The sequence below is a fragment of the Electrophorus electricus genome, chromosome 10 (assembly GCF_013358815.1).
Source record: "Electrophorus electricus isolate fEleEle1 chromosome 10, fEleEle1.pri, whole genome shotgun sequence".
Lineage (NCBI taxonomy): Eukaryota > Metazoa > Chordata > Actinopteri > Gymnotiformes > Gymnotidae > Electrophorus > Electrophorus electricus.
In genome coordinates, this window is record NC_049544.1 from 1,638,791 (window position 1) to 1,664,790 (window position 26,000).

Below are 26,000 nucleotides of genomic sequence, written 5' to 3' on the forward strand. Positions count from 1 at the left end.
GTAGCCTCCCACATTGGTTGGTGCAATACGATAAGGGTGATACAGACACTGAGTGGGGATTGGTGGCGGCTAACACTGGTGAGGTAACTGGGCAACCCCCTCGATACCCAAAAATATGTAAATAAATAAACCTCCTGGTATGCGGCACCCTTAGTAAAAAGACATCATCAATGTTCCTGTAATGATCAAGGAATATCATTTGCATGCAACTTGTGTATACAAACATCCAAGCACAGATGAAACACCAAGTGGCATGGAGAAGAACAGAGACCAAAAAAATGCAAATACAGACTGCTGGTTTGTAAGAAAAAGAATCATACCAATGTGTGCAACATCCATGTTGTAAGAGCATCTACATCAGCAGCAGCAAAAGCAGCTCCACCCCCTGCAGCTCTGTCAGGTGACCTCGACTCAGGGCATAACTGACCATGTAAATCTCTTTAATAATAAGTAAAAGTAAAATAATACCACAGACAGATTATGAGATAGAATGAGGTTTGTTTGTTTTACATCAATTGTCTGCCCAATCCATGGTTTTAACTCATTCCTTGTTGTGGACATGCTGTGGTAAACCTCAACCAAACATTCATCTGTAACAATTAAAGGCAGCAGAATGAAAGTACTTGGCTATATAACAAAAACGTGAATATTTCACACCTGAAAAGGTTCAGTATTTGGTATTTCACTCAGACCAAAGGTGTTATGGTGCATCCTCTGATAAACGGACATAAGACCTAAGATAATATGCTAATCTTTGAGGCTTTATTATTGCTAGTGAGAGACCAGTCATTTCACTGATTTCACTCAATCACATGCTCCAGATTCAGTTCAGTGATTGGAACTGTGCCAGTGGGCTTTAGTAAAGGTTAAAGAGGCCCTTTGTAGTAATGCACTCTTGCATTTCCTTGATTCCATCACCTTTTCGTCTTATGGTTCAACCTTTAGGGGGTTGGAGATTGTTTGGGAGTACAAAGGTTTTTCACTGTGTTTCCAATTATAGCACTGCTGAAAAAGTGTGCAAAGTGTCCACTCCTACATTTGTAACTTTTCTGTCCCAAACCTGTAACATTGTCCTAATACTAGACAGTGAGTTGTCCTAATACTGGACAATGCCAGTGAGTTAGTTTCAGATTCCAGATTCCAGACATTTGCAAAGCTTGAAGTGCAGTCGGAGTGCTATCAGGCTCAGGAAATCCTGGCAGCTATATCTCCCCAATGTTTACAGGAACAGAATATAACTCGTGGAGGAGGGGATGTTTAAGATTCACCACTATCAATGTCTTACAACAAGCTAATGTATAAAATATCATGCAGTAACATAATGTTATAATACACTAGATGTCTATATCAGTCCATGTCAGTTGGAAGTCACAGTAGATAAGGAATAATTGTATTTTTCTCTTTTAAACATGCTTGTAGGGAGATGCAAGTACACAATTTGTGTCTATCTATTACACTGAGAATTATGGGCAGTGGTAGTTCAGTGGTAAGGTAATCGGAAGGTTGCCAGTTCAAGACCCACTGCTGCCAAGTTGCCACTCTTGGGCCCCAGAGCAAGGCTCTTAACCCTCAAGTTGTATCCAGTCAAAACTGTAAGTAGTTTCCTGGATGTAAGCCTGCTTAACATTGTTTCATATCTACCATTCTCACATCAACGCTAGTTAAAACAGTTTTAAAAATGTTTAAATTCCCCCTCCCCCACTTTCCTGATCCAATTCTCACAATTGTCTTGAGTGTCCCCCAGACTACGGAAGGAAGGGTGGAGGACTTCCTCCCGTCCCTCTTTCTTTTTGTTGCACTCTGGTATGCTGTTCTACTCACTTTAAAACAGTGGTGATGGGCAAGAGGAGTGAAAGGTATAAATTCACTTAGAACTAGCAGGCTCATTGTGCTTCATTAGCTGGCTGCATGATTCCATTAGTCCCACAGTGAAAGGCAATAGAGGTGGCACACGTAGCAGATCACAGAGATCACTGGCTGTTGTCAGCTGACAGATACACCAGCGACCAGCAACTGTTTATACCAGAGGTTATGTTAAACAGAGTATAGTTCTTATGGCAATAATAAACCAATGTACTTGTATTTTAAAAAAAAATAGTACTTCAGTTCAGTTTAAACACAATATAATATATTTAAATGACTTGTGTTTCTCAAATTGTTTCCATTTTTAATCTAATACCACAGTACAAACAGGCTGGGAGATAAATCTAATCTAAGAGCTCCCAAGAATATGCCTCAGGTTATGCGGGATTGTTGATCACCAGTGTGCTTGGAGTGTATCAGCTCAGTTCTATTGTGCGATCATCCAGAGTAAATTAGTTATATTGTGACTTAATGTTGATATATTTTGCTTTCCAGTGTGAACCAGTGTAAGACAGCCCTGGATGCCTTTCTCTTTCAATGGCTAGCTTTTAACTGCAATGCCAGTGACTGCCATAAAATGCCAATGACTACCATGGCAAGCCAGTGCTTAGCATGTAGTCTGGACCAAAAGCACAGTAGCTGGTGCGTTTCCACACCTTTGACATCTTATCAAAAAGAACGTGAAAACGAACTGAATCATGGCTTGATGACTTATTCAACAGACCTTGGACTATAGTGGCATTAATCAAGGACATGTAATAGTGGCTCCCTGAAAAAGTCTCTTAAAACTTTTTAAAGACCCAGAGGTATTGCTCTGTCCCTTTGGCTGGATCAGAGGCACTTGTTCGAGTAAAAACAAGTGCAGTGTCTGGTGACTTGCTAGCTATTTCACTAACACTTCAGAGACTTACCTTCTTTGTGACTTTTACCAGGTTACATCCACTGCAGTTCTATATGCTCATGAACCACTACTCCTGTGCATTGCTCAAGTTTGGATAATGCCTGGTTTACTGAACACAATATCTTATAACAATAACTAAACCTATAACTAACAATAACTAAACCTATATCTTCAGTAACATTTTTAGTCCATTCATTTCATTTTACACTAGACTTATATTAGATATTGAATAGGTCCCAGGTCTTAATAATGTATATCATTGGTCATTATTGAGGTTAGTGGAGGTCTCATGTACTGTTTGGGTTATTCATGTTATTTTTCAGGAGGTCATATACCTTATAAAAGTGTGCACTTCCAAAATAAGACAATAAATTTGCATTTGTTTTAATGGCCCAGTAGGCATTGCCTGAGGTGTTCTGCACACCTGCCTGCATAATAGATTTACAAGATGGATGATAACATTTTCAGCATGGGGCTAATAGAGTGATGTTTACATAAAATATGTTTATGTCTATATTTTTTAATTGATTTAAATAAATGAGGCAGCTCTTCATGTTTCTTTTCTCTTTTATGTTGTTAGGAGACCTGAAATTGCAGAGAAAGGGCATTGATTGTTTAAGACAGATTACATGCATTCGGGTAAAAAAAAACAAAAAAACTGCTAGCATAGTTTTCAAAACAGGTATGTGAAATAGCACAGGTTCAGTTATATGCAAGCAAGATTATGTTCCATGAATTAACAGAATCTCTCTCACTAGTCAATCCACACGTATAATTTATCTCTCGTCTTATTTGTGCTCTGGTCAAACATCAACCAAACATGCTTACATCAGACTGACATACTTCCAAAATAATGCAATTTGCTCACAGTGGTACATGGAGATTTGTGGAGTGAGCTTATTTACAGTCTTGACTGTGCTTGAGACACAATTTCCTGCCCACAGAAAACTCAAAGGAATGTTGTTAATAAAACACAAAAGACTGAGGACTTTGTGTGAGTCAATTTCATACAAACACAGATTACATATCAATATAAAATAGATGGTGATATCGGTTTTCCACTAAAGGAGCTATGATAGAGGTAAAATCTTAAATTAAAGATGTCTTCACTTTCATTACACTTCAAGTTCACACATACAATTAGGCATTTTGTGTGCTAGAGTGGTTTTGTTTGAAACAGGTGCCTTCCGTAGAACTGCGCCCACTTTGCTTGGGTGAACCTGGAGATCCGGTTGAGCCAATCCCAGCAACAAGCTGTTGGTTCAGATGTTCTGTGGTGGAATTAGAGATGCCCAAATACCACCCGAACAATACAGCTTATTATTCCTCTTCATAAGCCCTTTTCCATGAAAGATGGGATTCTTCTTAATTAGCATAATGTTATTGAAAGGGACCCTTTTATTTTCAACCAAGATTTATATTCACAATTATCCATTTGAACTTCTGAGAGTGAGCTACAGAATTACAATCGAATCAGTAGGAAGGTCGTTGATAGTTATCAAATCAAACTTTAAATAATTGCTCTGACAAAGAAGTTTTGCGGTCTGGGTGCTTACTGTTCCAGTAAAACCTTGCTTGAAATTAAATATTAAATTCACTTGAATTGAACTATTGTAGGTCAAAAGTATGGTTGGTATATTATAAATTGGAAGATTACCATAAAATGTATCATTTCATGAGGCAAGACAAATATCTTTCCTACTTTTCACAATTTCAAACCAATTTAATATCATACAATATCATTCCAGTAGCTTGAATGTAATTTGCTGGAGTGTTTTATGTTAATGGTCCATTATGAGCTCATGCTTGCCTTCATCAACCTACTATAACATTATAATAACTCTGTGAAGGTCACTGCTGAAAGTCTTGCCCATTCATGTTTTCACCTTTCTTGTTCCATGACGTTGAACACTGACAACATGGACACCCCCCACCCCCCCAGTCTTTCTCTGGTCTCTGACACGTTTGCTATTACGGGACCCTGCAGTGCAAACTGTCTCAATGTTTCCATGGAACTGAAGGGCAGTGAGTGAGCCAGTCATTTTGCTCCTAACACAGCAGGCAGTGGCTAGGAGAGAAAGAGACAGAACTGAGAAGAGACACAACTGAGAAGAGACACGACTGAGAAGAGACACAACTGAGAAGAGACAGGACTGAGAAGAGACAGGACTGAGATCGATTTATAAAACAGAGCAAAGAAAAATGTGGATGTGGCCAAGCAGAGGCTGTGTTTGAGATATCAAACAAAAGCAAGCTCATTTCTCTTTCTTTTGGACCTACAAGTTTTTTAAGGTTATGTTAAAATTCCATTAACTAATACATTCAAGGCATTCAGCTGACAATTTTTCATGCAAAGCAACTTACAGTTATGACTGAATACAACTTTGAGGGTTAAGGGCCTTCCTCAGGGTCCCAACAGTGGTAACTTGGTGGAACTACTACTGCCCCATCATAATAAAACATCATAATTTTAATTAAACAATATCTGCAAGAGGAATAATACTTTTGAAAAGAGTTCCAGGAACAAGGAAGGAGATAGATTACACCTTTTTTTCTACAAAGGATACACATATATACCCTTTTCCGAGAATTTGTGCAATTCGCTTGATTCCTACCTATTCAAACATAACCAAGACCCAGCACACTCTACAGAAGGCTTAATCTTTCCACCCAATGATGCATGTCACTGGCAAAATTCTAATCACTTAAAGATGCAAATAACCAAAGAACTAACATCTTAGCTTTATCCTTTTATTCCCTAACTGTTAATGTAACAAAGTTTAGCCAGTCAAATATCATATTGTAATTTGTGCTTGACCTGTAATGCTCATTTTAGAGAAGGGGACCCTCTACAACAGGAAGTCAGTGTTTGTTATCTGTGCTTTTATGGGAGGTATTTCCTGTCTGCTTTCTAGTTTGTGGGATAGGCCTATGGACAATCTTCCTTGCAACAACACAGGATGGGTGTGGCTTTGCATGCACCAGACAACAATACAATGAAGGTTCCTATATAAGACAACTGTGTCTAGCTTTTGTCAGATCACTACTGACTACACAGCATTTTCCTATGAGTATCAACAGAATGGCTTTTGAGACACTGAAAGAAGCAGAGGATTCAAATGATCTTCCTTGTCTTACTCTCTGAGAAAAATGTCTTAGTTTGTAGAGACCTCTTACTTTGAAAGCTATTTTGCTATATAGTGTATCAAAATATTATCCAAGAATATTATTACATATTATCCAGGTCATGTTTGTCTCATCATTATTTGATATAAACCACCAGTATAACTACTAAGAAGATAGCATAATTAATGTGAATACAATCACTCAGCATAGGAAACAATATATATATTGCAGCTAACCACTTCCTCCTATATATATATATATATATATATATATATATATATATATATATATATATATATATATTATGGGCATCATCTACTTAAAGATGGTATAGATAGGGCAGTACTTTAATACTTTTTTCAGCTATTGGTTTGTGTAGATTTGATGTTGAGTGTTAACTGAACCAGGTTGTGTATGGTGAAAAATTACTAGTACCACTGATACAAGCACATTTCAAGACTTTATGTGACTTCTTAAAAAGAGATTTAGAAGGCTTACAGTTGGACCAAAAATGCTAACAAATAATAGATTTGTACGAAATATACAGTTTAAATACAGTTTAAAAGGTGGGAAAGTAAGTTTAGTCACTCAAATCCTTATGGAACAAATATATATTTAAATACATCAATTGTGCTTTCATTTTTAGTGGCACATTACATAATAAATTAGTGATTGCATGTATAATTAAAATAATTTTAATATTACCAAATCATCAGGTGTTTGTTCTGTAAGAGACCATAGTATTTACAAAACAAATGATGCCTTTGTTTTAGTTAAAATAAAGATTGAAGATTGCATATGACTATAGGTTTGATTTCATGTGGACAACATCTGGTGACAAAGTGGCTAGTACTGACATTCAAATCTCATTAGGCCTTTTACTTTGAAACATTTGATATAGAGCAGCTGTCTTCCATTACTCTCTGTACATCATCATTCCAGTAGCAGTGGGTAAATCCTCTCTTCTTTGGGTAAACAAAGATTTACGTAGGCGATATAATCTTACAGTTTCTGCCAAATTTAGGAATCTTCAGCCTGGTATTATGATGCAAATGTACAGAAGCTACTCAGACTTTACATGTGCCTTTCACAGCGTCTGGGTAATGTACCTTACATCACACACTCTAGGTAAAGTACCTTACATCACACACTCTGGGTAATTTACCATACTGACAAGTCATCATAGCAAAAAGGGCTGAGTGTTAGATCTGGGGCATCAATCTCAGGTCATGGAGAGTTTTAGCACAGCACAACAAACATCCATTTCAATTTATGACAAGATTGGTAATTATCTGATGAGTTGAAGCTATGCCATGTCATTCAACATTCCTGAAAAGATGTCCAAGTGGATTTGGGAAAACCATGAAAAGTTTACCATATATTACATAAGACTACCTAGGCTGCAAAAATATATTTACACAAACGAAATCAAAGTCAGCTAGTCACGTGATCAGAATGAAGATTTATCACACACCCCTTTCCTGACTATATTTTCTGGATAAGCTTTAGCAAATAATTGTTACCTAAATCCCACCCAAACTGTTCCTGTAGATGTTTTTCTGATGTTTTAAATAAGACATATTGCAAAATGATCCAAGGATTTGATGGCTGAAATCAATCTGGTCCAGTTAATAGCTCCATAGCTCGGTAAAAATCACAGAATGAAGATGCTAAAATGGCAATTTCTCCTGGGAAGAAGATAATTATTCTACACTACCTCTTTCCTGAAACCACTGTATCAAGTACCACAGAAAAAGACTGAGTTTAAAAAGCAAATGTTTAGCGAAAATAAACATGCTTTATTGACTGACTGAGGTTTACAGTGTCCATACAAAGATAGAACACATGTAATGGATTTCAAATAAGTGCATAATTAAATTTGACAAGATTTAAAAAGGAAAAGCTCTCTTTCAGCGCAACTCTGTCAGAGAAAATCACAGCCTATGAAATCTGAGAGTAGGTAAAAGAAACTTGCTGACAGTATAATGGATGAGTTAAAAAAAGAGTAGGCCTATCTGATTATAAAAGTTGCCTATCCTGATACTGTAAATTCTAATGCAATATAAGTATTTATTGGGGGCAAAATTTGGGATCAATTGCTTATCAACTTTGTCTGTTAAGATTTTACGACTAAGCATACATGTAGAGTGATCCACAGTTAAACGATTCAATTTGATCAATTACAACCATAATCGTTGGGGATTTCTTCACTGCAGTTCAAATGATTTGCCAGCTCCTGGATCACAGCATCTCTCCCTATTTGGTCATTTCTTCTCTTTTCCATGATTAAATCCTCCAGACTTTGAAATTCCAAAACGTGACTTTTCTTTTCACACAGTTGCAATTTCATCCTGTATGGCTGTTTGCCAATCCGAATCTCGCCCCCCATTTTGAATTCACGCTTTCCAAATCTGCACCAAGCGGCAAAGCATTCAGAGTTTCTCCAGCAAACATGTTGATCTTTCGCGCCGACTTGATCCATTGCGTTCTGCACCACAACATCCGAGTTCAAAGGACGGAATTTATACAAGTCGTTCACTATTCTGCCTCTTCTACCTTGACTTGCGTCAGAAAGAAAGTTTAGTTTAATCTCACTTCTTTGTAGGTGAACCACCTGAAAGTCTCCCACATATACCACCCAATGTGGATACTGTCCGACTGTCACAAATTCCACCAGATCGCCAGGATTGCATTTGTTTAGCAAGTTCTCGCAAGGATGCGTACCCATCTCTATAGAGTTTATATTTCTTTCGTAAATACATTCATCGCGGTAATACACCGAGCATCCCGTATCGTTGCGGTTGTCATATTCTTTTCCATCGTCGTTCGCATCATTCTCAGTCCCATCTATGTTCTCCTCTTGCTCGTCGTCATCATTTGAGAATATGTACGATACTCCGATGCGTGGACCATCGTCGTCCTGTTCGTGTCCGTTTGGGTCCGTCGTGGGGACTTCATTATAACTCAAATGTGTCAGCTTTTCCACCCGATTTCCCATAACACTTTAAAGGACTCCAATGAACAGTTTCAGGTTCCGTCGCTAAAGGGCAAGGGTGAGCGATTCAGCAACGCAACACGTAGTCAGTCCGCCCTCGGAGTCTACCACGGTGAGAAAAGGTTCCACTCTGAGAAGTATATGATGGTCAACAATTACAAAAAAGACACAGATTAATTCATCTAATGTACTTGCACGCTCCGGAAATTTTGGGCGACTGTACCTGTTTCAGATAATACTCATGATTAGACAGCTCTTGTTAAAATTTTGAACAGGTGTACTTCACCTGTTCGCTTCCTTGCGTGCGTAAACCCACAAACAACCGGCGTAGTCTAAACGACGTTAAAATACAAACAGTAGGGTACGTCGTGGTTCACTAGATTTTCCAAAAGAGTTTAATCTTAAAGTAACATTATATGGATCTGTAGCTCTCTTTTGTCGTATTATCCAAAGTCAGGTCGCCTGTTTAATGTTCTGACGACTGCTGCGATCTCGCCGGACTAAATATCCACTCTAGTATTTGCACAATGCGCTGTCATTTAAAGAGACAGTGCACTACGTAGGTGAATAAGTACACGTACACAAAAACATTTGTTCAGGAGTAATTATTCATATTTCGTATCGAGTATTCAAGAATAGGCCTATATTTGCTTGTTCAACCAAACAGTAAAAAATGGATTCATGTGTGTGAGTAAATGCAATGCAATTATATCAAACCATGAATATAAGCATATATTATATATGCTTGCTCATCAAATGAAAAGTCCCAGAATGTTTCTTAGAAATTCTTAGATTTTATTGTTAAATGAATAAGAGCTTTATGTGAGATCTCACTCAAAACCTGTCACACAAACATTGTTTCCATAGCACGTTACTGACCTTTGACCAGTCTTGACTGTGTGTTATCAAGATACGTAATAGCCAAAATAAAGTTATGATGTGAAAACAATTGTTATATTTATAATTAGCAAAGTGTGTTTTATCATTTGTTTTGGTATAACAGTTTTTTTTTTGGGATGCAATGTACCAGCTGGACCAAAAAAAACAAAAAACAAAAAAAAAAACCCCACAATACTGAAGTAGTGAAATCTGTTTTCAGCTGTAGCTTGCAACATTGCTGAGCTACAGCTATGTTGTTTCTGGAAAAATGGGCCTGGTGTTGTTGTACACAAAGTACCTAAACTTTATCATAACCCAGAGTTAAGCCAGTGATTGCATGAGCACAGAATAAAGTTACAGAACCCTTTGCACATGAAATACTGGCAATGCAACTCTGTCAAGCTAGTCACTGTAGTTGCTACAAAATCTTTGTGAGATTTTTTGTGAACATATTCTTGGTGGGTGGATAGATGGATATGTACACAGCTACAGTGTGCCCCTGTTGCTGAATTCTGGTGTTGTTCATTCTGTCTACACGTCTAAGCATGTTGGCCAGTCTGTTTCTTAACAGCTGGCCTGAGAGTATGTTTGTGTACTTCAGCTAAAGGACTTGCACAGGGGTGTCCAGATGTTGCTGTAAGATATGTATGTTTCTCATTATCTCCAGGTCTTCAGAGCTCAGACAAAAATTGCTGGTGCTTTTGAGATTGTCATTGATATTTTTTTGTTTATGTTTTGTTTTGAGAATCAATAGTAGTTTATGTTTGACAGTGTCTTTTACTGACAGTGAGGCAAATATCTACCCTGTATTCGTGCTCGGTCCAGGTTCTCATGTGTGACATGTGAATGACACGTGGTTGGATCACTGCATCCAGTGAAGTGTGCGACACGGTGACATTTTCTCCAGTAGTGCGTTAGAAAGATCCTCACACCCAGTAGCATTCTCCTGTGGTGTTAACTGAGGAATTTCAACTACCTGACATTTTAGCAGCCGTCCTACTCAGCTGCGGGAATCCCTCAAAGCCCTGAAGCTCTACAAAGAGTTTCTCTGCTCCTCTAGAACCCCTGCTCTGAACATTAGAATGGTGTCGGGGTATTTTTTTTTTCCTTTGTCCAACAGTCTGCCTGTGATGTCACTTTAAGGCTTCTAGACTCAGGATGTAAAATAATGAGGAACAAAGACCAGAGAGCTTTTCTGTCCTGCACAGAGACACAACTCAACATTTGAGTGACTGCAATTTGAGGCATCTTTGATAATAAGTCAGGGGAAAAAAACACACGCACTGCAGAAAAATAACCACCACCAAGAGTTAGCAAAGTAGGAAAAATGCACCCCAGAGCAATTTGGTTTCCATTGGGCATGCTCTGGTAGTATCAGAAGAATATTAAAGAGCTAAGAGTAAGCCCCTTAACACCCGCCTTTCCCTGTGTATGGTCCCAAAGGCTACAGTGCTCCATCAAAGATGGATTACTGCTGGAAGTGCTTGGTGCATATCTCTTTGTGTCACGCCAGGGAAGCGTCCCCTCGTAAACCCCAGTGACAGGCACTGGGAGAGGTGAAAGGAGGGAGAGATAATTATCAGATGATCTAAGTCTTCTTGGGGATGGTTGTAATGCAGTGTTCTGACCTGTAGGTGAAGTACACCCCTGCTCATGCCATTGGGGTTGGTTTTGTTTTTCTTATTTTCTTTTAAACATGTTTACTTAACTTTCACAGAGTAAGGTTAAAGCTTAAAGCTTAAAGTTTAAAACATTAAAGTATAAACTTCAAAGGTTAGCAGACTTTAAATTCCCAAGAATTAAAAGATATCCCTTTTCCTATTTCTTAGATCAGCTGGGTTCATATGCATAATGGGATTCCCAGAGATGTGTTGGCATTATCTTTCTCAACAACATACCGTGGCCTTAGTTCTGTGATGATTTGGGGAACTCATCCATGAACATTTTTCATGTCTACTGTAATTTGGTGTAAGTGATAGAAAAATTAGAGCGTGGTTGTAGCCTGTTTGCTATGGTGCACTGACCTCTAAAGGAGCAGAGAAGTTCATAGTCTACATTCCAATTCCAAAGCAATTCTGCGCTCATTCATAATGAAGGACTTTGTGGTGTATATTGGTACAAAGAGTTGAATAACTATGTATAATGTTATATATCCAGCTTGTTCATGTGACACCAGCATTTTTTATCTCTTCTAGCCTTTTTGCAAGTTTTCAGATCCTGTAAAGATAGATGTCAGCACCTATTTTTGTAAAGGCGCAACTCTAGTGCCGGAGTCCGTGAAACTATTGTATACATAATTTCAGTGACACTGCTGTGCTGAAAGTGGAACATTCTCTTCAGGTCATATCATGAAAAAAGGCCTTGAGAAGTAGGTCACAATCCTGACACAGTGGGGTCTAATTTTCCCTGTGGTAGCTTGCTACCCTTCTTAGCAACGTGAATGGTTTGAAAAGAAAATCTATCAAGCACATGGCTTGCTAAGAGTCATGTCATGGTGGTAGTATTTAAGTGAAGAATGAATTTCAGAGCCACTGAGTGGTTTGGTTATAAATTAGGCTGATTGTCTGACCTGTTCTGTGCATTAAAATAATCCATACCCCAAGATGCCGGTAGTCACCTGAGAAATTAAATACCATTCCATATCAAATTATGATTTCCTGAATATACTTATTGTAAGAGAGAATCATATACCTAGAAATAAGTAAATGTTTATATATTGTACAATTGTACACTAACAGTACATAAGAGTCGCATTTGTGAAAAATCCTTGAGTGGTGTTATATATATATTAAATGTCACGGAACGCTCGCCTCCCGCCGGTCACGTGGTTTGGCCACACTTGCACACACCTGCACCTTGTTTATCTGTATATATTTAAATCCCTGTTGAAGTGTGCAGAGTGTTGGTCATTGAGGATGTCACGTCGTAAATGTCTTGATGTAATGGGCCCTTTATCGTTGTTAGAAGTATTCGTGTTTATCGTCCGTATTTAAATGTTAACCGTTTCATGTTCGTGTTAATGTTTGTAATGCTTGTGATTGCCGTTATCGTTATGTGTTAATGTAATTTCTGCGTCCTGCCCCGCGCATTGTGGCACTCGGGCCACATCGCGTTACAATATATTTAAACTGATATATATATATATATATATATATATATATATATATATATATATATATATATATATATATATATAAAATTTAAACTGTTGAATAAAACATGGCTGAAATACATTCTCATACAGCATATTGATGACATTTGCTGATCTGCTGATCAGTCTCGTATCTTGTACAGATCTGCAGTCATTACGCGACTCAGTGCATACCGATTCCACACGTAAAACTGAAGGGTCTGTGATGGCGTTAGGTGGCAGAGTTGGTGTATTTATTGTGTGCAATTTAATATGTCAACCATTGGTTAATTTCAGTGATGGATTTGCATGTAAAAAATACTATTATGCTTACAGGCTCAGTGTATATATACTCTGTGTATATATAAGCAACATGTTTGGCAAGAAATAAAGGAATACATTTGTCATTTTTGGGGCTCTGTGTGCCAGGTATTTTGAAAGGCTCAGTATAGCCATGCATTAAAATGTCAAAACAACACACCACTTTCTTTTTAGGCATGAAGATTACAAGAAAATTTGGAAAACAATTTCCCTGAGTCACAGTTTATTGTGTCGACAGAAGCTCTTACAAAGGGTGTGTGTACACATGATGATGTCCTTCTGAGGGCCTATATGAGAAAGATCACAAAAGAGTGCACAAAAGGAAGCAAAAGATGAAAGTGCTGTGATCCTATGCTTCAGCCCTAATTGAACACTTCCCTCTGTCCAAAATACACGACAAAAGGTGCTTTCATTCATACTGCCATACACCCCACTTCAGCCATTCTCAGCTGGGCACATACTACAGAATGGAGCCTGATTAGTTCTTACCACTGGTTCTGCATAACCCAACCATTTTTATTAAAATCATTTATTGAAGGCTCATGGAAATAAAGGCAGGAACATCACACACACACACACACACACACACACACACACAAATAATCAGTGTATTCAGTCAAACCATCAAACCATGGTTATTAAATACATAAATCAAAACCAGATGAAGAGGAATTGTACATTATATATAATATATTAGTTATATTATTAATTAACAATATTAATACTAAGATTAATTGCATGACAGAAAAAAGCAGTCTGTTGATCCTCACATCATGGGTTGAACAAATGCATGAATATATTGTGCAGCAGTTCTTTGTGTTTCCCTACAAAAGATCCCAAACTGCCAACCCTGATATCATAATAAGTCTAATAATAGAAGTGATTTGTACATCTCACAAATCACGTCCATGAAGAGCATAGATAGTTTAAAAGGATGAGACTGAACGGAGAAGGATTCAGCCATCAGTCTTAACTACAATACCCACATAGTGCCTTAACACATGCTACGTTGTATTAAGACTTTTGTTCTATGAGCGGGAACTGTCTGGTGTGTCTTCATTCCAAGGACATCTCAAAACTATTACACTGCAAAATTACACATTGAGACATTAGTTTTGTCAGTCTCACTGACAGATCTGGATACAAATGTGCTAATTTAAAGTGACCAATAATGCTAAGATAAATAGTAGAAATGCAATGCAATCCCTATGGCAGATATTTTAGGAGGTTTGGTGCATAACAAGAGACAATTAACAGATACATAAAAGTGGCACAGAGGATGCGGGGTGATGAAGATATAAATGTTTCATCAAGGTATCTGATCCTAACACTAATCTTAAATAGATAGTCGGACAGGAAACAGGGCCCGCAGACTGAAGACCCATCTATTTATATTGTAGGGTATTGTTTATTATGTTGTTTAACAAACTCTAGCACTTGTTTATTGCACTTATCATTGTTTAAGATAGACCTTATGTATTTAGCACATACACAGGGCCCGTGTGTTCACAGGGCCCACACATTCACACATTCACACATTCAGTAGGCCTGCTATAAATTAAGTATCAAATATTAGCACATTTATATACAAAACTCACTAGTTAATAATGTCACTCAAGTGTGACAAATGATTTAAATAAACAACAAATAGTCGAGATGTATTAATTTGGCATCTGTCTCATATATATATATATATATATATATATATATATATATATATATATATATGTCATAAAAAAAATTATAAATATATATATATATATGTGTGTGTGTGTGTGTGTGTGTGTGTGTGTGTGTGTGTCATAAATAAATAAATAAAGAGATTTTATATATATATATATATATATATATATATATACAAACAAACATACTGCATCTATATGTACAGTTACTGTTCATTTCTTGCCTATTTATTGGAAATTAGTAAATACTAATACTGTGTAGTGGCCTCATTTGCTCAGATCTTTATGTTATAGGTTTCACAGGGTGCTGGGGACATTTCTTTGAGGTTTTGGTCATGTTGGCATGATGCTGACATGAGTGACTACTACAGATTTTTCACTCATGCTGCAAAAATCCCGTTCTACAACATCCCAGACATTCTCCACTGGATCTAGACATGGTGACTGTGGAGGCCACTGAAGTACATTGAACTCACTGTCATGTTCATTGAACCAGTTTGAGATGACTTGTTTCGTTGTGCCATGGTGCATCAACATTGCTGGAAGTAGCCGTAAATAAGATAGTGGCCATAAAGGTATGCACATGGTCAGCGACAATGTTCAGATAGGCTGTGACAGGTGGCTGATGATTAAGTGGTGTCAGAAGGTCCCAGTGTGTGGTAAGAAAACATTGCCTGCACCATTTCTCCACCATCAGCAGACTGGGTCCATGAATCCTATGCATGTTGCAGTAGAAATTGACACTCATATACCAACCACCATCTTTCCAAGCTTTAACTGTCTAGTTTCAAAGAGCTGTACCCACAAAAGCCTCAGATACCTGTTCTTGGCTGACAGGAGTCAAACCCACTGTGGTCTTCTGAGACCCATATAACACATCTGTCTCGAGGTTTGACAGGCTACATTCTGACACACTTCACTGCTCAGCATCCCATCACAGTAAAAAGTGATTATTTGAGTGGTATCATTCCAATTCAGCTGTTTTCCTCTGACCTATCCAAGTCAACAAAGAATATAATATATATGTTCTAGTGTGGTTCTCCAGTGTTCCACTAAGTCATTTGCATTCTTATAGTTGATCCAGATAAAGCTTTGGTTGGTCTGTCTGATCTTTGAAATCTGGTGCAAACATACACATATATTTAAATAGTTATAGTCAAAATAACTATAAATCCGTCTTTCCCTTCCAGTGCCTGGATTAATCAGACCAGGCCACCTTCTTTCCATTGCTCCCTGGTCCAGTTGTGATGTTCATTGTAGATGCTTTCAGCAGTGGACAGGTGTCAGCATGGACACTCTGACAGGTCCACGGCTAGACAACTCCACATGTAGCAAATGTCACCTTTCCATCATAGCCTGCATGAGCCTTTTCAGTAATTTGTGCTACAGTAGCTGTTCTGAGGGGTGGGACCATATGGGCTAAACGTCACTCCCAGTGTGCAACACTGAGCCTTGGGCTCCCATGGCCCTGTTGCTGATTCACTGGTTGTTCTTTCTTGGACCACTTTAAATAGGTACTACTGTGTACCAGGTACAGTCCACAAGAGCTGCTATTTTGGAGATTTGGCCCTTGTCAAGGTCACTTAGATCTTTACAACTGCCCATTTTTCCTGCTTCCAACATATCAGTTTCAAGAACTGTTCACTTGCTGCCTCATATATTCCACACTTTCATTTTAATGTCATTTTAACAAGGCAATCAATGTTATTCACTTCACCTCATGAGTGGTTTTATTGTTGTGCCCGACGTTTTACTCTTCTAACTTCTCATAGAAATGTAATTTGCAACAATAGCCATCAGTTTGCCCTGCTAATGCCTGATGCACTATAATGTTGCACATAGACACAGTAAGCACAGACTTACTCAGTTAAATTCATATTTGGCCTAAGCCTGTGTTTATGTTTATTTCTCTCCCATCTACACACAATACTCCACAATGACAAAGCAAAAGCAGGATTTTAGAATGTTTTTTTAAAACGGATTTTAAAAACAACAACAACAACAACAACAACAACAACAACAACAACAACAACACTATAACACTGAAATGCATCACTGGCAGCAGTGACAGTCTCAAGTCTTCCTGACAATGACCACTCATGTTTTCTTGGTGGTGTGCTTAGGAAAATTTAAATTTAAACCTTCACCCGAGCCTGAGATTTTCATGCTGGAAAAGGTTTTAACTAGGATTGCTTTAGTTTTTTGCAACCATCTTTCTTCTATCCTGACTAGACTCCCAGAGCCTGTCACAGAAAAACATTCCCACAGCATGGTTTTAATGAGGTGATGCTCAGAGCCTGCTTCCCCGCCCTCCCCAATACACACAACTGGGAATTTTGGCCAAGTAGTTCAATCTTTGTTTCATCAGACCAGAGAATCTTGCTTCTTATGGACTTTGAGCTGCAAGCAGGCTGTACTATTTCATTTGTGAGGAATGGCTTTCCTCTGGCCACTCTACCATAAAGGCCTGATTGGTGGAGTGCTACACTGATGGTTGTCCTTCTGTAAAGTTCTGCCATCTCCACAAAGGATCTCTGGATATCATTCATAATAACCATCGGGTCCTTGGTTACCCATCCAGTCATAGCCTCTCATATCCATTTACTCATTTTGGTTGTGCGGCCAGATCCAACAAGAATATTACTGATTCCAAAGCTCTTCCATTTGATAAAGTTGGAGGCTACTGTGGCCAAATATTATAGTACCTGACCAGAGCTGTGCTTATGATGTACTGCATTCTGTCATGCAACATCATGCAACATGCTGAGGACCAGTATGCGGTATACAGTATATTCTGAGTGCAGAGTTCAGTATACAGTATGTAGTAGGCTGTTTACACCTAGTGATTTCATGGGACTAGGATGTGGATTGCATCCTGATAAGATTTTAAGCACATGCATTTACATTTGGTAGTCAAAAAAGCTTCTGCTTACTCACATTGAAATCCAGTTGCTACGTGGCAGGTACCATGGAAACCATCTCATACACTACAGGCACCAGCCTTAGTTTTTCTTCTTTTCTGCATTTTTTACTGCTATGTAAAATTGAGTTCCTAGAGTTCCTGGCTACATGATTTCTGCAGACCATCCAGCCTCGTTCTCCACTTATAAAGCAAATCTTGAGTTTTTACAAAGCTGAATGCATCACCCACTAAACCTGACATATTGGCGGGCAATGCTTTCTTACCAGTACAGTGAGGTCACAGGTGATGTTGATATTGATATTGATATTGTCATTCTTCTGGTAAGAGAGTGCCTGTCTCTTCTGTCATTTTCTTATTTTCCTGTTACGTAATAGTCTTGTAAGCTTTCAGAGTCTCTAACATAATATAGAAACATGTCAGGTGTTGCTATCAAATTGCTACTTTGTGAGAGTTCTGTTATTAGCTGTTTCTGGCAGAATAACCAGTTTAAACTTGTAAAAATGTCCGTCAAAGTGTCAAACATTTAACACTGGTAAATATGAAGGTACTAAAAGCACACTGCTCAATATTTATATTACTGCAGAATTAAGGTGCAAGAAATGTGTGTTATGAAAGGATGTTACAGTATTTGCATGTTGGGACTGAATATCAACACAGCTTTTTTGTTTTCCTAAATATTCCTATTGCATGATTAATGGCTTTCATTTTATTTAATATGTTGAGAATCTTGCAAAGATTCTGAAAATAAAATTGAGCAAAAGTTCCTTTCTGCTGTGCTTTTTTTAAATATAAAAACAAACTGAGTTTGTTCAGAGGTCATAGAGGTTCAGGCAGAGCTATTGCAGTAGTACGGCTTATTCGGGCTTCGGTGAACACTAGAGGGAGCTACTGCCCTGTTTCTCAGCGGTTTGAAAATTAGTTGCTATAGATCACTAACCTCAGCGGAACATTACAGTCAAATAAAGTTTAAATCACACCTTGGTTAGACTTTTAATCCAAATATATGTCAAATACAAGACTGTAAAAGTCTTTTTAATATGTGCTTCAGAAAAATCAGTTTTGACACATGTGGAAGTCAGAAATGAATTAGGGCAAGGTAAGTTGTAATGTAAACAGCACAGGAGTCTGTGACGTAATTGTATGTTTATTACATGGTCACTTCCCCATGTGGGGATCTCACCTTGATCCAGTGATTACAGCACTGGACCAACAGCTGCCTATGGGCAGAATTTGGACTATCAATATATTTGATGACATCTGCTTTGCCAGTAACATCAGACTGGATTTCATGTTCTTTTGTGGGGGTTTTTTTTTTTTTTTTTTTACCTACCACTCAGATTACACTTTGGTCTGCTGGTTACAAATCCATCTCCTAATCCAAATGTCAGTAGTGCTCAGCACTTCTCATCAAGTCTCAGGTTGTGATCTTAAACCTTTGCAGGAGGGCAAATGGGACTTGCTCATCTGTCTCCTCTCTGCAGCAGATGTTAACAACTCACTGCCTTTAAGTGGAAAAGCTGTCTCAGCTCATGGGATAGCCAAACCCCAATGAGCACAATACAGTGTAAGATGGAAAAGCAATTTCTAAAACAAATAGTTTTATTTGTGATTAAATGTATTTTTTTAAATTATTTAATTTGTGTTTTATATGGAAGGAATTTTAGAGAATTAGGGTATATTTTAGGTTGATTTGTTGTTGTTGTTGTTGTTGTTAGTTGTTTATTTTATTTTATTTTTTTGCCTTGTCAAATAAAAATGACAGAACAGCCTCCTCAAAATCTAAATATTTAAAGTATTAACTGGACCCACTGATTCCTTTGGTGAGCATCACGGTGAAGGGGTGATCCACAACATTCTGGATTTATTACTCGCTGTTTCTGTTCATTACCCTACTCTACTCTGCGCTCAGTAACTGTAGTAGGCCATATGACCTGCTACACTCTGCAACACTACTGCAGTCTAAAAATCGCAAGGATGCCTTAACAAGTATATTCAGATGTCTTAGTGGAAGGCTATAGATGCAGTGTTGGATGGTGATTAAAATCTAAAATGCTTAATTGTTGATTTGTGATGATTTAGTCGATTAGCGTTACACTGAGCGCATAAGTAGGTACTTTTCCTCCATTAGTGTGGTGGCTACTCCTGAAATAGCATAAAAGGACAGGAAGGGAATAGAACACAATATAGGTATTTTTATTTTCAATAAAAGTAGTGTACAGTAGTGTTGATAAACTAATAAAAGGTCTTTATTCCTCTAGCTAAGTTTATATTATGTAAATATGTTTCAGCTGTGACAAAAATGGTAACACTGAACTATTTTGAATACAGTAGACTGTGACCTGACTTTCCGCAATATATTTATATCGTATGGCATTTTCATGACATACAGGTCAATCTTCACTGAGTACCAAAGAAGGGGGCAAGACCATTCAGTTAAAAAAAAAAAAAAAAAGACTATAAAATAGACCATATCTAATCGATTTAATTTAAATCACAATTCATATGGCTTCAGAGATCACAGAAATCCCACCTTGGCTTGACTGGCCTCATCACCACAGTGTTTGCTACAAGCAGTTGAATAAACACATTTGCTAGCTGGTGCAGGGTTAGCATAGAAAGAGAAGTGGGTGGGGTGGGAGGACTTTCCAGGCATGCAGCCAGAATATCTGTTGGGGTGAATGTCCGCTGGGTACCAGTCAAATGTCTGTCAGATACCAGTAAACATTCGCATACGGCGGATCTTAGGAGGGGCGACGCAACTTTGCTGTGCTGACAGGTGAAAAGCTGGCATGGTGGAAAAAAAGCTGAGGGGAGGGTGTCACATGTCAGTGCTATGGGGACCAGTGGGGGGTGGAGTCACGTGTCAGCATTAGGGGGAGTAGCCTCAGCTCTGATGGAGACAAGGGCCTTTCTATTTTTAGGGGGACTGGAATGTGCACAGAGGCCTCATGGACCAACAACTTGACAACAAAAAACACGGCATGGTACCCACTATAAACATTCACCTTCCACTTTCAGAGGGCTTCAAAGATACAAAGAGACCTCTAATATTGAGTTGGTTCTGTCTCAGCGTGACCTGATACAGAAGGAGGTACAACACCATATAAGATGTGTTACAAGTTGGCCGAGATCAGGTAAGGCAAGCTGCAGCTAAGAATTTAGATCTCCAAGTGCATGAATAGATTCAGCTATAGGATATGGATAACTGTGCAGCTACTGTTATTGTGTTGTAGGCACAGTCCTTAGGCTGTCTGGGCTGTTCTGAAATGGCTGGTATAGGGTACTAACACAAGGGGGTATTAAATAGAATTATTACTTTTTTTTTTCATATTTTTCCTACCACATAATGTGCAATAAAAACCAAGCTTATCATAAGAAATAGACAAATGTTTTAGATTCTGTGTCTTTTAAATTGTCACACTCAGAATGATTCGTGATGTGATGTAATGTGATCACTTCTCTTGTTAATACTGACTGGTCATCATCCCAGTCATGGTGATCATAATAATAATTGGCATAATATTAACAACTGCCTGATGATAACCACAGATATATATGTTTTAGTACCAAGTATAAACTCAATACCTTTTCATAAGAGACATTAACTGGTTTCCATTTTGCCAATAACTTCACACCATGGAAAATTAAAATTATTTCCAAATTACAGATGTGGGATGGATGTTAAACCTGTTATTTCTTCTTACTGACAGCATAGATGCCTCTTTTACGGATGTCTTACACTATAAAGATAAAGAGTCGCTATCAGCCCTCACCTTGCAACTCAACAACTTGAGAAAGCAGCAAATTCTCACGGACATTGTCCTTTGCACAGAGGGTAAGGAGATCTCCTGCCATCGGAACGTTCTGGCATGTAGCAGCGCCTACTTCCATGCCATGTTCTGCAGCAACTTTCGAGAGAGACGGCAGGCCCAGGTTGATATGCAAGGCATTCCCTACCAAGTCCTGAACAGCATTGTAGAATATGTTTACACAGGCGGCATCAGTATCACCATGGAGCTCGTTCTCCCTTTGATGCAGGCTTCTGCCATGTTACAGTATGGGAGGATTTTTGAGGCCTGTTCAGTCTTCCTGCAGGCCCAGCTCAGCCCAGATAACTGCCTCAGCATGATTCGCCTCTCAGAAATCCTGCACTGTGCCAGCTTACAGGAGAAAGCCAGAGAGATGGCTGTGAAACGCTTCTCCGATGTTGTGGAGTCTGAGGATTTCGGCGAGCTCTCACTGCAGGAGCTGTTGGCCTACCTGGAGGACGACCAATTGTGTGCCGAGGAGGAGCAAGTGTTTGAGATCCTGCTGGCCTGGATCCACCACGACCCGTTTGCCCGCCGAGGTGCCATCCACGACCTGTTCCGGCGCGTCAGGCTGCGCCACATCCATCCGTCCTACCTTTTCCAGTTCATCGCTAACGACCCACTGGTGCAGGCCTCCTCCCTGTGCACCGGGATTATCGAGTCCGTCCGACGCCTCCTCTTTTCAGTTGGCTCCCATTGCCCAGGTGAGCTGCAACCGCTCTGGGCCACCCCATGGCGTCACACCTGGAGAGAAGCACTGGTGGTCGTGGGCGGTCGTAAGAACAGCGAATGCACATCTCGCGAGGCACTGCTCTATCACGAACAGTCACAGCGTTGGCAGTCGCTGGCTAAGCTACCCGTACGACTCTACAGGGCCTCCTACGTCTGCATGCACAGTATCCTCTACGTGCTTGGGGGGCTGGTGATGAGAGCAGGAGGACGCAGCACAGCCAGTGCTGCCGTTTATACTCTCTCCCTCAAAAGGAACCAGTGGAGAGTGGCAGAGGCCATGCTAGCTCCTCGATTTGCCCATCAAAGCCTCTCCTATCTGCACTTCATCTTCGTTCTAGGTGGGGTCACAGGTGAAAGGCAGATCTCCAATGGGGTGGAGAGGTACAACACAATGTTCAACCAATGGGAAGTCATGGCTCCAATGCCAACTGCAGTCCAGAATCCTGCTGTGGCAGCAAATGACAAGAGAATTTATGTGTTTGGTGGGGAGGATGCCATGCAAAACCCAGTACGAATGATACAGGTAAAGTGGCTAAAGATTTTACAAATCTGTCATAAAGGATCAAATGGAAATGTTCACCTAAACAGATCTTTGGAAATTTGATTTTGTGCACTTTGGTTGTACGCATAGGTTTACCATATTGGAAGAAATCTTTGGTGTAAAATGGAGAACCGGATGGTGAAGAATGTTTGTGCCCCCGCTTCAGTTATTGATGGCAAAATATACATCATAGGAGGTAAGCTGAGAAATGTAATTAACTAACAAAAAAAGAATGCTCCAAGCAATTTCTTTGCTTCTGTTTGCACTGTATGGACACTCTTTCTTTCATAGGTTACACAAGAAGAATGGTGGCCTATGATATTAAGGCAAACAGATTTGTTAAATGTGAGAATATGAAAGAGAGGAAGATGCATCACTCAGCTACTGTCATCAACAACATGCTCTATGTCACTGGAGGCCGTTATATCAGTGGCCATGACGCTGTTGAGGACTCAGACAGCTTCGACTGCTATGACCCAGTGACAGACACGTGGATGTCAAAGGGCACCCTTCCATTTAAACTCTTTGATCATGGTTCAGTTTCAATGGTGTGTGTTTCTGACCAGCCTTTTCCCACATGAATGTGACCATGTTGCCAATTAAAGCATGCAGGTGAGATGTGTTATCATAAAAAGCAGAACAATATCAGTTCTCTGTATGCAAACAAAAACATTTTGATGACTATGGTGTAATATTTAGACAAGATTCTGCTGGTTTAAAGGAATCATCTACAGTGCTTTGCTAAATATAGGCTGGAGTTAATGAGTAAGAAAGTGTGTAAATGTTCTAATGAGATGTGGAATTTAGTCACAATATTTTTCACAATGATTTACAGGAACTGAGGAGCAGAACCTCCTAGATATTTGACAATTCAGTAACATTTGATCTTGAAGAAACAAAGTTCACACTTATATTAAGCAAGACTGACTTTGGCAATTGCTGATTTCAATTTGTCTTCAGAACTGGCTTTTCCAATAAGTTGTAGAAGAGGGGCATGCATGTAGAGGCATATCTCTGCTTATTTAAACCGAGTAGTTTCAGTACTTTAAGCACTTTTGTACAAACACATTCCTGTAATTTCAAGTTCACTGAATTCTTTTCAAGATGTTTGTGTATGTTGTTCCCTTAAATGGTGCTTCTGTAGTTTTACAAAAGATTTCATAATATGTTTATCATAAAAAAATCTTAATGTTTTAATTCTGCATTAAAGCTTTTCTGAAAGCTTTGCTGAAATAGTTCTTCACAGAATGCTTCATAACATTGAATGTTATTGATGAGGGCTGCTGGCACCTTCTGTAGTGCCTTGCAGAATTGTGCACATACTGAAGTTTCATGAACTTTCCCTTTTGCTATGCTTTATTTAGACACTATCATGACAGTTTTGCATTATATGTTATTAAAACATTATATGTTATTATTATTTCACTGTAACACATTTTAAAATAAAATGTTTTCTTGTAACTTAATTAGGAATTCCTTGCAGCTTCTTTCACAGTATTTCCATTAAAACAACTAGTAAACATGTTATTCCAAATCCAGCAAGATGCTTTTCACCATGGCTCTGAGGAAGGAGCGAGGGGGGGAGCGCTACACATATCTTGGCCGTGTCATTTTTAACTTGTAGTGGAGCAGAGTGTAAACATGTCCAGACCTGAGACATTGTCACATGGGAAGCTCATAAAAAGGATGAAAAATATATTCAGCTATTATTTTACTGATCAGACCTTATTACCATTTTTAGAGAGTTTAGACAATGAAAAGTCAAAAACTGAAATTTCTTAGTATTCAGACCCTTTTTTATTTAGTCCTTGAGATGTGTCTAGAACTCAGGTGGAGTCCACCTCTTGCAATTTGAATTGATTGGTCATAGTCTGTAAAGGCACACACCTGGGTCTATTATGGATAGAATTCAGGCTGCGTTGTCAAAACAAAAACCAAGACATGAGGTCCAAGGAACTGTGATCAAATAGTGGCAAGGAACATTTTAGAGCAAGGATATATAAAAATTCCTAAGCCATCATCACAGTGACCTTTATCTTTTTGAAATAAAAAAAGGTTAGTAAAACCTTGAACATTCCTAGAGATGTCTGACCAAACTGTGGCTCCAGAAGTCTTTGGTCAGGGAGGTCAAGAAGGAATTCAGCATCCATTCTAAAAGAGCTCCAGAAGGAGAACCTACAGAATGACCAACCATCTCTTCAGTGGCGTTGGAAATACAGAGAATGTGGAAAAATAACATGAAAGTAGTCCCAGTGAGAATTGGGACAGTGGCCCCTAAATTGGAGGAATGGCTCCAATAGATCCCAAGAATGAGAACTTCAATCTCAGTCCAGAAGAGCACAGGAAAAGTGAAAAGGCCTCTAGTGTGAGAAAAATAAAATATGACCTCCAAATGTAAGGGTGAGGCAAGAAAATATACATAAATATATAAAAACAGTACCAGTCTAAAATTAAGAAACTGTTTATTTTTGTTTGTTTTTTGTTTATTTAATTTTTTTTTTCATTTTACAAAAAGACAAGTATTGCAATTGTTTAAACAAATATCTAAGCAGCCACCCTTTACTTTGATGCCAGGATTGCATTTCTTGATGATCATTAATGAGCTACATGAGGTGTCTGATATCTTAAAGTAATTCTCACATATGCAGGGTGAAAGACTGAAGTTCTAAAGGAAAACTGAGGGGATATTTAACATTATTTTTTATTGTATTATTATTATTTTATTTTTAATATAAATATATATTTAGTTTGAAACTCAATTCATATATAGTGTATCAACTTTCACTAAAATTTGTTTTAAAAATACATTTAGGCATAAACCAGTAGATTATAATGCCTTTAAGACTATGAAAACTTCATATTCAGTCAGGTGTATCCAAACATTTGACAGGTACTGTTTAAATATATTTATATATATAATATTTTATTTATTAATATATATAAATGCTATCTCACCATTCTAGTGAGTGGTAATATTTTTTCTCTCACTCCAGTGGGTGGTCATATATATGTGTTTACTATATAATTTATATATATTTGCACATTTTTTATCTCTGAAGTTATTTCATGCCATGTAATATTACTTGTCTGATACTCTG

The 26,000-nt window shown here is 38.5% G+C and overlaps 2 protein-coding genes across 3 annotated transcripts; one reads left to right on the forward strand and one right to left on the reverse strand.

Annotated features, from left to right (window-relative positions):
• Positions 1-6,441: 6,441 nt before the first annotated feature.
• lratd2b (LRAT domain containing 2b) lies at positions 6,442-9,367 on the reverse strand. Of its 2 annotated transcripts, none has more exons than XM_027007259.2 (2): positions 9,172-9,367; positions 6,442-9,015 (listed from the first exon to the last, which is right to left on the reverse strand). In XM_027007259.2, the coding sequence occupies exon 2, from the start codon at positions 8,886-8,888 to the stop codon at positions 8,067-8,069; it is 822 nt and encodes a 273-aa protein (XP_026863060.1). In that variant the 5' UTR covers positions 8,889-9,015; positions 9,172-9,367; the 3' UTR covers positions 6,442-8,066. The 2 variants fall into 2 exon arrangements, with proteins under 2 accessions (XP_026863060.1, XP_026863058.1); XM_027007257.2 differs by having other exon boundaries at positions 9,109-9,367.
• An 11,301-nt stretch (positions 9,368-20,668) lies between these two features.
• On the forward strand, positions 20,669-24,014 carry klhl38b (kelch-like family member 38b). Its single transcript, XM_027007295.2, has 4 exons — positions 20,669-20,954; positions 21,531-22,884; positions 22,993-23,098; positions 23,194-24,014. The coding sequence occupies exons 1-4, from the start codon at positions 20,929-20,931 to the stop codon at positions 23,481-23,483; spliced, it is 1,776 nt and encodes a 591-aa protein (XP_026863096.2). The 5' UTR covers positions 20,669-20,928; the 3' UTR covers positions 23,484-24,014.
• Positions 24,015-26,000: the final 1,986 nt, after the last annotated feature.

Excerpts from the sequence above, each read along its gene's own strand:
- lratd2b (XM_027007259.2), bottom strand. The coding sequence starts at position 8,888 with ATGGGAAATCGGGTGGAAAAGCTGACACATTTGAGTTATAATGAAGTC.
- klhl38b (XM_027007295.2), top strand. The coding sequence starts at position 20,929 with ATGTGTTACAAGTTGGCCGAGATCAG. Across the intron at positions 20,955-21,530 it reads TACAAGTTGGCCGAGATCAG|CATAGATGCCTCTTTTACGG; the intron begins GTAAGGCAAGCT and ends TCTTACTGACAG. Across the intron at positions 22,885-22,992 it reads ACCCAGTACGAATGATACAG|GTTTACCATATTGGAAGAAA; the intron begins GTAAAGTGGCTA and ends TTGTACGCATAG.